The 15,001-nt window shown below is 37.4% G+C and overlaps 1 protein-coding gene across 1 annotated transcript in view; it reads left to right on the forward strand.

Annotated features, from left to right (window-relative positions):
• Window positions 1-269: 269 nt before the first annotated feature.
• Window positions 270-15,001, forward strand: part of LOC106945148 (CUB and sushi domain-containing protein 3) — a 305,581-nt gene continuing 290,849 nt past the window's right edge. The window contains exon 1 of the mRNA XM_015028609.1: window positions 270-433. Within this exon, the coding sequence (XP_014884095.1) occupies window positions 280-433 (154 nt within the window). The 5' untranslated portion in view covers window positions 270-279. The remainder of the gene's footprint in view (window positions 434-15,001) is intronic.

Raw genomic sequence — 15,001 nt, forward strand, 5'->3', positions numbered from 1 at the left:
GGAAAAGCTGATGGACTTTTCGCGTAGCTTGGATTCTCTGCGTCTCTTTTCCCAGACTCTGGGATGTTGGGCACCAAATGAATTGGAAATGTTACTTTGATCTGAAAACTTTGGAGATTTTGAACTGAGTAGCTGAACTAGTCAAGTTTTGTTGGAATGAACATTCTTTAGTGAGCTATAGAAAATATTATGTAAACCTTTCAGGAAGATACAAGACACCCAGTTTCTTGTTTTATTTTATGCTTTATTTAGTCTAATTTTTTTTTTTTTTTTTTGGTAATGCATAATTTTAATCACATCGCTCTGTTTTCTTCTTTCAGGTTAACAGGCTTCCAGGCTCCTCCCCCTGTCACCAGCACAGGGAATGTTTTCTCCTTGAGGTTGACCAGCGACTTTGCCGTTTCTGCTCATGGCTTCAAACTCAACTATGAAGGTCAGAACGTGTCTGTTTTTGTATAAATGTTTGTATTTCTTGTTTGCAAACTGAGCTGTTTTTAAAAAAAAAAAAAAAAACCTTCAGATATCCCTAAATTATGCCTAGATAACGATCATTTTGAGTATTTTTGGGGTGAGAACAAAAAAGATGTAGATTTGGAAAATAAAGCTCCATATATTCTGAAATGGATAATGGCTGAAGCTGCATGTTTTACTCAGCCTCGGTATGTGAAATCCCTCACTTAACTGTTTTAAAGAAGAAGGTCAGATTTCATGTTTTGGTTTTGATGCTGTCTCGGGAACTCGGTTTCTATTCCGTTCGGGTCTGTCAGGGAAGATGAACTTGAGATGAAAAAGTGAACTGTTAAGTTGCTCAAGGAGAAGGAGAAGTGCCAGGTCTTGAACTCAATCCACTTTTTTTTTTTTTTAACTACTGTCCACTCAGCACAAGACATGATTCAAGTGCATCCTTTTTCAGCAGCTGGAGGCACTCGGACTTTCTGAATCGAGCAACAGGGTTAGAGCAGATCAGCATCTGATGCCGTAGTGATTTAAAATCAGCATCATGACTAAAATTGTTTTACATCAGTGATAACAACAACAACAACAACAAAAAAGCTTACCGAGTTTAAGTGATAGAATAATTAAAACATTTCATGAAGGTCGTCATTTTCTCCATGGCTGTTAGTCATGGGGAAAAAGCGACGTGTGCCAATCTCAGGAGATCTTTAATATCTCACTGTTTTCCTTTGAAGGGTTTATGTAAACATCATAGTGAACTATTCACAGATGAAAGAAAACAGATGATTGCTTAAAATGACGGTTAAAATTAGACCTTGAGCCAGCAGTTTTAGATCCGAGTTGTAGATTAGACCATCTTTGATGTCCTCATTGGGGCAATTAGTTCGAGTGAATGAAATGGGAGGTGGGTGGGGAAGCATGAAATCGTTTTACCAAAAGACAAAAATATAACTGTGTGCGAATGTGAAAGAAATGACGCAATTACAGTGTTTACACGTATTCATGATAAGCTGTTGTCACGCCAGCAGCTGTGTCAATTCAAAGAGTGCAGCTACGTTTGTGGCCCCGCAGGCAATTTAAAACCGCAGGGCATTTATATTTCTTCTGCACTGTCCGTTCCCAAGCTAACACAGACAGTAAAGATGATGGCTTTTTATCACACAGTCTCATCACAAATGGTTATTGTATGATTGGTGCTCTACGTTACAAAAGTTACTTTAGTACACGCAGTCAATGTAAGCAATTCTAAAGCCTTTTGCTAGCTCACCTTGGACCTAATCTCCCAGGGAGTCCTGCTCAAGCTGGAGACATAAAGCAAAAAGTGAAACGGCAAAGCTCAGGCGTCTTCAGAAATGTTAGCGGAATATCAATATGCATTTTAAACAACTACAAAATATAGAGAAGGAAACTAATCATATACATAAAACAACCATCCACCAACTGAAATCCAGCATAATTCATTACAGATATTAAAAAGTCAAGAATTTGCTTTTTTTTTTTCCATTTTCCAGCTCAGTTCTCAAAAGTTTCTTAAATACAGACCCATTCCACAGATTTAAATATAATTAAAAATGTGTTTCTTTAACTTAACTCACTAAGTGAAACTAATTATCTGGATAAATTATACACATACTCTTGCCTCTGTGACTTTATTTCATTTAATAATTATAATTTTCAACTAATTAAAACACATCTAAGGTAAGAATATTAAGACATTTTTAATAGACATGTTGCGTTTTACAAAAAATAAATTAAATACCTGCCTAAATGTTGTTGTTTTTTTAAAATATACTTTTAATCTAACAAACAAACCTCGTTGTAACCCATGTTTTAATTGAATAGAACTGTACAGTAGGATAGGAAAATGGCCTTAGAATCATCATATTTTAATGCTACCCCAAACATGTGGACTGTGAAAGAAAGAAAAATAAAATTTTACTCTGGGATCATTAAACTATTATTTTGACCTGTGATACAGCATAGAGTTTAAGAAAACACGGAAAGGTAAAAATAATGAACAAAGCTTTTGCAATAAACTGCAACACATGCATGTTCTAAACGAGCTTTACTATAAAGATTATCGGAAAGTTTTTACAAAGTGAAATTGTGAATCTCTAAGCCTGCATTCAAATTGCAATACAACTAAAATATTAACTGAATGAAACATCTTTGCTTTCTAATCTTGATATTCAATAAGAACAAGGCAGTCTTTTACTGTGTCTTAATGCATAAAACCTAAAATAAAGGACGATGAGTGCTTTGCTTTTCTTCTCGCTGTGTTGTATAGGTAAAACCAATTAGTATTTTGACATTTGCAGCAGCCTATGTTTTGTGACTAAAATACAACAGGGCTTGAATGAATCTCACGTTCTGTTCATGTGAAATAGGGCTGCTTTGAAATTTCAGATTTAATCTACAACACTAAACGGGCATTTGTGATATTCTGCTGGCATCTCATGGCCACAGAAACACGTCAATGCATTTCCTAACCGTTATTTTAACAAACAGCTTTGAAAAGACATCAAACCCAAAGTTACATCTTCAAAGCCACCTTAAGTCAAGCGTTAACTTCATTCTAAATCAACGTTACTACTGCTAATCATTTGTTTCTCGGAAAGTTTAAAATATTTCTACGTATAGCACATCATTCCCACACATTTGTCATAAGAGCTATTTTTCACCATGATGCTACCAAACTCCGTGAGAGTCTTTCTGCCTCCAATCGTGGGTCACTGTTGCCCGTCTTTGAGGGAGAGGTGGAGAACTGATGGGTAATCATTGAATTGCTCTGGGTCTGTTGCACTGCGTAATCACGCCGCCGCTGATTGCCGAGCGCCTGTGTTTGAATCTACACAAATGCTTCATCTGAGTTCATATCTTCATGGGTGTCTGGATATTACAAGTTGAAGCAGTTGTCCTAGATTTACTGACTGGCACAGATTTCCACCAAGACACTTGGCACATGATTGCTCTGTGCAATTTCTGTGTATCTATGTCTGTGTGTAGATGTGACACAGAGGGAGTTAGCTGTCAGTGAGAGGATCCAGGGGACTTATCTAAGGAGCCCCTGCTGTTGGTACATGCAGCCTTTTGACTTCGACTCAGTGTGCCGCAGCACAGTGACAGACACTGTGAGAGAGACGAACAGCACAATTGCCATTTGTAAAAAATGAAACATTACTTACACTGGTGTTATGAGAGTCTCCAAGCCAGTCATCTCGGTGCAGTGTAAAACATGTTAAACGCTGGCTTTAAATCTGAATGGATAAAGCATACATTGCCAGTCCTTGGTTTAAAGGTTAAAAAAAAAAAGTCAATACAAAAAGATACAGGCAATACAAAATAAAGGTAGTGCTGTTTTTGCTTTGTTTTTTTTGTGTGTGTGTGTGCGTGTGTGTGCGTGTGTGTACCCCATTTAAAACCAAACATAGAGTTTTACTTTGAAATGAACCAGATTGGCTTCAGCCATCAATATTTTTTTTGTATTGTAACAAAGCCTGGCAACAATCTATGAGAATAAGGATGTGTGCTGGTGAGATAAGTAGTTAACAGCACCAAGATAGATTGTGTTGGTAAATTAAAAAAAAAAATTTAAAAAAAATGCACAAATGGGAAGAACAAGAGAGCATGCCATTCGGGTAAGGCAGATCTGCCAAAATGAACTTTGAAAAAGGCAAAGGAATGTGAGCATCTGCTCCTCAATCCCTTCTGCGCTCTTCGCTGTGCGTCTGTTCCGGCCACATCTCCAGCCGAGAGTGCACTCTGCTCCAGGGTCTTCTCCTGGCTTGATGTGATGCCTCGGGCCTTTTAGATCACACTTGGCCATGGAATACCTCTGGACACTTCAATCATGAGCGCAGGAAGGGCTGGAGGATGTCGGTCGGAGGGAGAGGTTCTGGATTTCCTCGTTTTCCTCCTTAAAGCTCCAACATAAGTGGAGAAACAGGTGAACGGATGGGAGCAATACGCCAGCTCTGTATGTAGGACAGAAAAAAAAAATAGGTTGTGACTGAAGAATTCACCATTGCACACAGAAAAAAAATAAAAAAATAAAACAGGAAGGAACAAATCAAGTGGCCACTGTAACGGAAGCCTGTGTTCGGCGGAGCAATGGTACAGAAGGTTAGCATTATCCTCTACAGTCTGTCCACTCAGGAGAGGCTTTGATGTGCTCATCGGACACCTTGAGTCTTTCTTCCTGTCCCTCTGAAGATACTCGGGTCATGACTAATTCATCTGCCTGCACATACCATGAAGTCTGCATATCTGCACGTGGATTTGAACAAGACACAGAGAAATACAGTGATGTATAATTAAACGCTGCGTCTGAGGCTGTTTGATATTGTGCTGATGAGACAGAATTGCAGATTATCGCTGGGCTTTGACACACAGGTATGCATGCTTTCCTTGCATGATCCGTGTAGAATATTTTTTTTTTCTCTTTCTGCCTCATTTTCTGTCTTTTTACTCGTCTGCTTATTCATCTTTTATGTTCAATGTCGTGCTTATTGTTTTGTTCATTCCTGTTTTGTATTGTAATTGGATTGTGTGTATCTTTAATAATTTAGGGAAAGCAGTGAAGAGTAAAGATAAAAACTAGAAAGGTAAAAAAAGAAAAGAGTGTGGCGTCGGTGCTCGTGATAGTTTTAGTTTATCCATTGTTCCTTTTCGATTATTGCAGTTTGAGTGATTTAATGTGTTTCTCTTTTAACTTCTGTAGACGTAAAAAGTCCATTTTAATTCCAGATGTCAGAGGTTTCACCTTGTGGCCCTTTCTGTGCTGCAAATTGACTCTTTTTGAGAATATTTAATAAAAGCACCTATCCAACTATTTATATAGTTCAAGACTTTGGATTCAGCAGAATGACACAACATAACTGCTGTTCAAATTTACCTTTCAAACACAAACATAACCCTGAATCTTTATTTATTTATTTATTTTTTTTTTTTTTTAGGGAAACAGCAAAACCGTAAAGGACACCAGCATAACAATACAACAGTTTAAGATTTCTATTTTCAATGGAAATTGCAAAGGCCACCAAAGTGTTGATCTAAGTGATATGTCTATGTAAAACTCAAAACCGCACAAAAGGTTTATTGATTCACATAAAACAATGTTTTCAAGCAGTTACGTTTTAAGCTTTATTCTTGCAAGTATGAAAGAAGTTGGTCATTCAGTGAAAACATTAAAAACTTGGATAACAAGTACCGCTGAGAATGTTATCACTTTCAGGCATGCAATTAATCTGAAAATGTTAATGAGATAATATTACATAATGCAGAGTAATCAAACCTACTTTGACCTAAAAGCCTCTCTCCCACGCAGGGTTTCCTGGTTCACAGCCGAGCGCGGTGGGTTCGGCAAACAAGGAGTGACGGTAAAAGTTTTCCGCGATGCCATCCATTCCCGCAAGAACCACAGCTGCGTACATATTTATACTTAAAGCTAACAAATTTAGGAATGTGATTAATTGATTGACCTCCACCGCCTCCTTACATCAAATTGATTTTTTTTTAATTATCTAAAATCGGGTTGCAGAAAATTATTTTAAATCAACAGTTGTCCAATAAGATAAAAAAAAAAATGTCTCTGCTGTAAATATAAATCTAGAGGACACCATGTTTCTTGGAACCATAAAAATGTCAAATATAAAATGATTTAAATAAGAGAATGCAAAATGGTAATTGTGCAAAAAGACTGAAGTTACTAAAGAGTCTTGAAAAGGCAAAAAAACATGTCAGACACATAGCAATGAACACTTCGATCTACAACTGGAAAACATTGCCATAAAGCCTGTCTTACGTGTTAACTTCAACCATAAATATATTGCCCAATCATTCTTTTATGACTAAAATGTGAACAATTTCCTCTCCCTTTTTTACATTCAATATCTCTGCCATTTTTCCTCCCTTGAAATTAGCACATCATTACTTTGTTGTTCTCTTACCTTCAGCAGTGTTTACTTAAAGACTGAAATAAAAACGTATACAGTCTAGTTAAGCTAAAGAAAGGAGATAAAAGCCAAATTAAATCCAACAGTTTTTTGTTTTGATTTTCAGGGAAAAATAAAATGAAGGCAGAATCAACAGCTTTCTGTTATATATATATATATATATAATATGTTTTTTTTTTCTTTTTTGTTTTCTCCAAACCCTCTTTCTGTTTGGAGTTGCTGGGGTGGGGAGATGTAATTTGCAAACACATAGAAGTTGCTGGCAGCTGGTTAAACACTTTGGGAACCTTCACTGGCCAGATGTCAGTGGCATGGGTGGACCCATCTGCGCTCTGGGCATTTGTCCATCAGTTCCTCATAATATCATGAAGGCTGTTGCACACTCACTGGGATCTGCAGCCAAAGCAGTGACCTTCTGTATGTGCTCTCATTTCCTGACCCACTACAACCTTGATGTATGAAAGATGGACAGTGAATGGTGATCCCCTATAGAAGAAAAATGCATAATTATGCATTAGCCCTGATCAGCTTTAACAACATTTTTGAAAAAATATTTTTTTTCCTTTTAACTGTTGTCATTACTTTTGGAACTGAGTATGGCACAATCATTTTTTTCACCTTCTGGTATGGTAACTGGCGGTTGCACCGTCCCATCCAAGAAAAGTCGTATTTGATTCTACATTTGACTCAGATTAGCTGCTTTTATAACTGAGAAAAAAAGAATCACAATGACAGCAACTCATTGCATGTATGGCAGACACACATGCAGCAGCTTGAATCCTGTGACATGTCCTGGTCTGGGTTGGCACACTATAAGTAGGCACGGTAGCTGTTTGACCAATCAGTCAGGTCAGCGAGAAGCTATATAGCTAATTCAAAAATAAATCAATTACACTGAACAAAGATGAATTTCGTACAAATCTAAATCCCAAATCCACAGATGCAATTAAAATACACATCAATTCCAGAGTGCATTATATTTATATCATGTCGACATGCAATCACTTCACTGAGGATGCTGTTAGGTTAAAAAACAGCTTCACTCTTTCTTTATCTTTTTTTCCCCCCCACATAATCAGTGTTTGACTGAAAACTACAACTCTCTGCAGTTAAGATCCCCACAACATATTTGATTAAAGGTTAAAACGCCGATTTACAATCAGGCTGCAGCTGTAATAAAATGAGTCGCTGCTGAAACAAATCTTTGGAGATGGTGCACTTCTTTTCTTTTATGTGATCTGCGAATATCAATAGCTGGTTTGTACTGGCAAAAGGCACATAAAAACTGAAAACTAATGTAAAAAACAACACTTTTTTTTTTTTTATCAGATTAACTTTATGCCAACAACACCCTTGTTGTTTGATGTGTCCCTGGTCAAAGACGCATGGATCAAATGGCTGAATTGCCTCCTCAGTACATGGTGATGTTCTCCAGAGTCCTGCTAATTATCTCTTCATTTGGCTCAGGTGTGTTGAAACAGAGACTCCTCTCAAAGTTGCAGGGCACTGGCCATGGAGGATTGGTCCAGATGTTCACTAACTGGCCCTAAGCATCAAAAAAAAAAAAATCTCTACCTCAAATATTAAAGATCAGTCTTCTTTTGGAGAGTCTTGACTCTGTTTTTATCCGTTTTGACAAATCTTGTCTGCTTATTTATCCGTAACCATCTTTGTGTCGACACCTATTCAGAAAAGAGATACTTTTAAAAAAAAAAAAAACTAAGCATGCAGCCCTGAAAGCTGTAGGAAAATTGATTAAAAAAATATGTTTCAATGAGTTTTAAAATAAGCTATCAAAAATGAACTTTGTCGAACTGCATTGTGTCAAGTAAACCCCAAAATGGAGATATTTGTTTGACTGTGGTATATGTACACTTAGAGACGAAAATCTACAGAGTTCTCCAGTAGAAGCATTTATCTAACCACACAGACTATATTACATTTTTAAAGTGGTCATGTTAGTTGATATATAATTTAATGGCTGCCAAGAACTCATTTTACTGTTTAAACACTTTTTTCTTTTTTTTTTTTCCACAGGCAAAAATAGTGGCGTGTAACTTAATTGCATTTATTATGACATTCTTGAGGAATGGAGGTTAATCATTTGTCATATCAAACAACAAACTGCCATACTGACGGCAATAATAACACATTATTAACTCTGCGTCAATAACTAGATGCCAGTCACATTAGGCAAACATTCAATTCTCACATTAATGAATCTTATCTGAACGCTTCATACATCGCATGTGTTAGCAGGCTCTCAGAGGAAACAGTAAATCTCAGTTAGGATCCATATTTTAGAGCCACCCGTTGAACGAGTGCCCCGGCATTTGTTTCTCAGGGCCTTTTGATCGCTTATCAGTCCTTGACTGATTGATTTCGACACTAGTCTCTTTAATTTGAACATGATCTGAGTGTAAAATTCATGTTTGCGCATCTGCGTGCGTGAGCAAGCTAGCGGGAGCTCGCTCTGCCGTTGCGTGTTGCGCGAGTGTTTTGCGCGTGCGTCTGCGCGCACGTTAGGATGGTGATTGAGGCTCTCGCTGTGGCCGCTCTGATCTTTATCAAAGAGACCTGAGGGGACTGACAATGTCCACCCCTTTATCTATCAACCCCCCATCTGTCTCTGTCTTTTCTTTCTCACTTTAGGTCATTCAGTTTTTCTTCCCTTGCCGCAATTCAATTGAGTTTGTTTCATTGAATCTAACTCGGATAATGGTATCACTGAAAAGACAATGTGACCCCCAATGGTTGAGGCTGATTAAAGAAGACTGTAGGACAGTAAGCACACACCGTGTGAACATGTAATGATGAAAATACATACTAAAACGGCTACAGTTTGCCTCTTTTTGTGATCCGGAAGGGTGCGATTTTGTAAAAAAGAAAAAAAGAAATCTGATAATTTTCTTGTTCTTTGATCCTTTTACAATTTATACATATGTCTCCTTTTCATTTATACATCTAAATATATATTCATAGACTTGAGTTTTGCTCTTTTATTAGCAGAGAATTCAATATACATGCTATGCACAAAATAGAATTAAAAATTTTGTTAATTGCATGAGCCTTTAACTTGGCTCATGCAGTTAAAATGAGTAGAAATATGTAAGTACTAAATCAGGAGAAAACTGGTGGATTGTGTTAATGTGTCTCAGTATAACATGTGTCCAATTAGGACATGTGTCCATTCCCATGTGCAAATGCAAACAGGTGTGAAACAACTGAAGATTTGAGTGATGAGGTGGGGGAGCGAGTGACAAAGAAAAAATATGGTGAAAAAGCAGGAGAAAATTGTAAGAACCAAATTTACACTGTGAAACAAAAAATAGGGATAGTGGGAGGACTTATATATATATATAAAGACTTCCCTGTAACGATACAATGTGAAATCATGGCTGTTTTAAAGTTGTATGTGTGTCTCTTTGCATTTGTGTGTGCTATCTATAATGTGAATACAGCTTGGCATTTTTACCTTGCCTACAAGGTTAGCTTCACCACAGGGACATCAATCAAAACAATCTCATGCTGTTCCCACACACACATATTTAAAGAAGAACTGCATGCAGACATTATTTTAAAAGGCAAATTTAGATGTTTTTAATGCTTGACGTTTATCTGCATTCCATTCATGACTTACCTTTATTGCCTCGGCACGAGTTATGTGCTTCCAATGCCCTTAAGGTCATGGTAAATATTTTTTTAAAAAAGCTTATTGTTTCATCTTTATCAGAAATCTTTTTCTCCGGTTGGACCTGTGTATTTACATTTTCTTTTTTTTTTATGTATTCCAATAAATTATGCTCTGGTAAGACAGTATAAAATACATTATGTAATAATACATTTTTGATGTATTCAAGATGAAGATAAGCATGGATTACAATCGACGAACTGGATTCAATACACAAAGAGCTTTGTGAACTTTTTTTTGTCCGCCAGTATGTTTTACAATGGTATTTAAGAATTTGATCATTAATTGTTATTGGTTATTACTGAATAAATAGCAGCACATCGTTTTGTTTTATTAGAGTTAGACTTTAGCAGTGGTAAATGAAAACGGCAACAAAAATTTAAATAACGTTCTCTGTTCCGCAATTAAGGTTTTATGTTCACTTGGAATAGTTTTGGCTTCTGGGAGCTAGAAATACAATTAACAAATAAGTTATATCATAGCGACTCTTGTTTTGTTGCAAACTGGTGGATCTGTGCCTTACTAGTGGCACAAAACGGAATCATTCCTAACTCAAACATCCATCACAGAGAGGAGAACCATCAGCCTGTAGAGGCCATCAAGAGGTACTACGGTCTGGGATAGGAGTGGCGGGACCCTTCCACACACCGGTGGGTCTTTCAGCAATGTCCCGGCCACATTGGCGAAGAAAATTATAGTTTGTGCGAATCACTTCACAATGGACTCTTAAGAAAACGACCAACAGGATTTGCCAACAGACTTCGACTGGAGGAAAGCGCTGGCCCTACTGTTCAACGTAACTCTGCACATTAAACTTGATTTACCATTCAGAAACCGCTTGCTGCATCTTTTATGCTTTTCAGGAGGCTCCGCTTCTTCTGCTTCTGGGTCTGATTCACATTCAAAGGTGTACAGTTGTAAATTGTGCATCTGTTTTGCAGCCATTTTCATGCGTATAAAGTGTGATTGTAACGACTGAGTTGGGAGGCACGGCCAGCAAACTGTTATTTGCATAACAGTTTCATAGCCCTGAAACAGCTCATTCTTACAGGTGCATAAATGCACAAAAAGGGCTGAACTCACCAGATTCAATCTCATCTGAGAATGATGGTGTGCAAAATTGCAATAAACATGTTTTGTATAGCCCATACATGTCCCCTTGCTTGTTCGAGGAAGCACAGTAGGTCCCCTTTAGACGGAAAAGTAAATAAATCCTACAAACATAAGTGACCTGAAACTGCGTGGAGAACAGACATTGTAAGACACATAGTAAGTGGAGCATATCACATATCTAATCCTGTGTAGTTTTGGCATTATTTTTGTTGCAAACCATTATTACAATCCTCATCCAATGGTCCTAAAGCTTTTGTGAAAAAGTTAGGAGTGAAACTCCTCAAGGTTACCCGCAGTTGTCAGGCGCAAGTGACATCAGCTTATTATCTGGATCATAGTGTGTAATTAATGGTATGGGACACAATAGCTGCCAAATCTCTGTCCACACAATGCATCACTTTAATGCCTGGATAATGTAATTATTGCAAAAGCTAGCGAAAGTATTAATTTCTGGACTGAAGGATAGAGTGGCTGCCTAATATCAGAAAAGTATAGAAAATTATCAATTAATGATGCCTAAAAAAAGAAAAAAAAAAAAAAAAACACCCAAGAATTCAGCAACGGGTTCGTACCGAGCTGCCAAATGGTCTATTGCCTGAATTGGATACTCGTCTAACCTCAAAGAGTCTCCAAAAAAATAATTACCAGTGTGTAATATCTAAATAATGAAATCGTATTTGCCGTAAAGTATTTCTGTGCCCCACAGTAGATAAGAGTGTAAAGTGCATCAAATGATATATTGAACTCTTATCTGACTGACATTAAATGAGCTCGTGATGAAATTATAGGGAATAGCTGCCAAACCCTTCTGCGCCGGTACAGGATAGAAATTACATCAAATGATATATTGATTTGATATTCAGCACTGTCAGATGTCCACTGGCCACCTGAGTAAAATATAGGCTGTCATGGTACACGGTTAATATCTCTGAGCACAAATGTGTGCCTCTTCGCAGCGGCAATGTGCGAGTGTGACAGGGTGGCCACTTGTCCAATGTCAGTCCATTATTCAGCTTTATATGAGCCAACCAATCAAATGGCCTCACTTCAGGGTCTCCACCTCGGTCCATCCAATCAGCATTTCATGCCAAGCAAGAAGGAATGTCACCTGATTACCATAACTAGAAAACAAGTGGGGTCTTGCTGACATGGCAGTTCTCTGGGCCATGAGCAAGGCAGCGCTCAGAAGCGGCATTCGGATGCAATGCCTTCTTCGACGTCGACACTGTGTGCTAGTCAAAAAAAGAACCTTTTCAAACCGTGTCACTGCCACATAGAAAATAAAATATACAATTATCTGCAGCCATAATAAAATGCAACGCGTCAGTATTTCATTATTTAAAGCCATTTCTAGGGGTTTTCCCTCAAAATTTAATCATCTTATGAATTGTTAAAATGTCTAACAGCACTGTGTTCCTCAGGTGCTGTGTTCCTTGTTCTGTCAGCAGATTTTTTTATTTTTTTTATTTTTTTATTTCAGAGCTTCCAGTACTTTTGGTACAGCTAGTACAGGAAGTAGAAAAGCGATGCCGAAGTGAAAACTGCGTGGTTATGCTTTTCGTTTATGCAATGTGAAAAGTTTTATTCTGACAACTGGTCTGATTATTCCCAAACGACGCTCAAACAGGGAGTTGCACCTTCCTGAGCGAACATGGGGGAGAGAGAAGGCGGAAGGATTTCAGATTTATCTCAATAGTTTTAAAAATTGAGACTCAGACATTAGCTTTTGTTCACCTTCTTGTTTTTGTTTTTTTGCTGAACTTAATTTTGCGTTGTCTTTATTTTACTGTTTTTGTGCTTTGGCATCTTTCTCGGGAAACTGTGGATGTTCTCTTTTAGACAGCTGTTTGAACCTCGCTAATTGGTTATTTGTTCACTTTAATCGTTAGGAACAGTGACGATAAAGCAACCTCACTATATTTTTTCTTGCCTAAACATTATTCCTTATTTATCAGCCAATAAACTCCTGAATTTCATCTTTCACGAGTAACATGCATCTGCAAAATAGAAATACAGACCATATGCTTTAGCTGACAAAGATAAAAGCACCGTATGAAACCATTTCCTTGGAAGGGGTGAAACTTAAATGTTTTGCGATTTGGATCCCATGCAAAGATCCTCTGGAAAGAAACGATAAAACGACATTATTCACAATGTCTTTGTTATGACAACTTGACATAACCAAGAAATCATTACTGATTGATTGCACTTTAAAAATTAGGTAACTTTATCTTATTAAAGGTAAAGTTTAAACAGTAATGATTTATTGGTTAATGTCAAGTTGTCATAACAAAGACATTTTGAATAATGACAACTTTGCATTAAAAGTGTCATAATTTACCGAATGACGCTTTATGACAACAGTCATAAATATTCATGAAGGCTTATTCATGTTCATGACAGGTGTTATGTCATGTTTATGACAGTGTCATTACAGTCTTATTCAACCCCCTTCAAATAAAGTGTTACCATGCATTTTTATAACAACTGAAGGTTGCATAGTTACTTGGCTGTGCTATAAAATGCCACTGTGTGCCTGGAAAATATCCAATACAGCCAGTTTAATGTGTGTCTTTGCATAAACAGAATATTTTGTGTAAACAGTGTATTCTTTAGACTTTGACTTTTGATGCAGAAGCTCATGTGGAGTCTACTTTGTCTGTGATGAGCTTCACCCACCCACTTTATAAACTATTCACCCTTCTCTCAGACAATCAGCTGTGCAGACTTAGAGGCTGGACACAGTTGATTGTCAGCCTCTGTCTTCAGGCTCACAAACTCTGCTGCTCTATTTTTTGGAGGTTTTTTTTGTTTGTTTTGTTTATTTTGCTTTGTTTTTTCAGCTTGGCCTAAGTAACAAATTTTGTTCTTCAATATTTTTGGGATCTTGCTGATTGACAATAAATCAGTGAATCTGAATTACATCTGTTTGAAGAAACAGAGGGCCAGTAAGCTTGGAGTCCAGGGCCAGTTTTGAGTCTCCTGTCATTATTAAAGCAAATCTAATTTATAAATGTTGACACCGCTCTCACATTTGCATTCGCTAAAAAAATCCTTTTCAGTAATTCTTTTCCATGGCAGAAATTTCCTTCTTGAACTGACCCCAGTCCGTTTTGGTCATTAGCTTCTCTCTTGCGCGAGAGCTGTAATTTGTCTTCCCTAAACTGAAGCAACTCTGAAACCTGTGTAAAAGTAAAATAAAAATAAAAATTGTAATGATCTCTTAAAATCACACTCGTGTGGCAACGGCTGGGTGAATGTGGGTGTGTTCGGTCCCTGTTTCTATCAGTAGGCTTTCCAGGGGGTCTTCTTGATGTTAAATTTAATAAGTCATGCTACAATAACCACAGCTATTAGATATTGCACACATGATAGCACACAGCTGCACAGTCCTACAGTAGCTCGCTTGCTGAATATACACCCTTGCAAAAAAAAAAAAAAAGTAGTATCCAGTAATGTTATCTCTGCACAGCGAAGATTTATTTGTTTCAAACATACACCCTAAAAGACAAACTCAGTCTCTGCACCTTTTAAATGTGAACAATAAAGTCCAGAGTGTAAACAAAAGGTGTCATTCACTAATGACCTGTGACGAAACTGATCAGCCCTAGAGGCAATAATCTGGATGTAGTCTACCAGTTAATTTTTTTATATGCCACTTAACATCACTAACCTTACATAACCTCCCACTGATGTAAAGTCATTGTGTTGGTTAGTTTAAAGACAGAATATCTGTCAAAAGACATTCTGTCAAACACCTTTATGAAGAACAACAACAACCTTTAGT

Source organism: Poecilia latipinna, unplaced genomic scaffold, assembly GCF_001443285.1.
Source record: "Poecilia latipinna isolate Pla-1442-1.1 unplaced genomic scaffold, P_latipinna-1.0 Scaffold130, whole genome shotgun sequence".
NCBI lineage: Eukaryota > Metazoa > Chordata > Actinopteri > Cyprinodontiformes > Poeciliidae > Poecilia > Poecilia latipinna.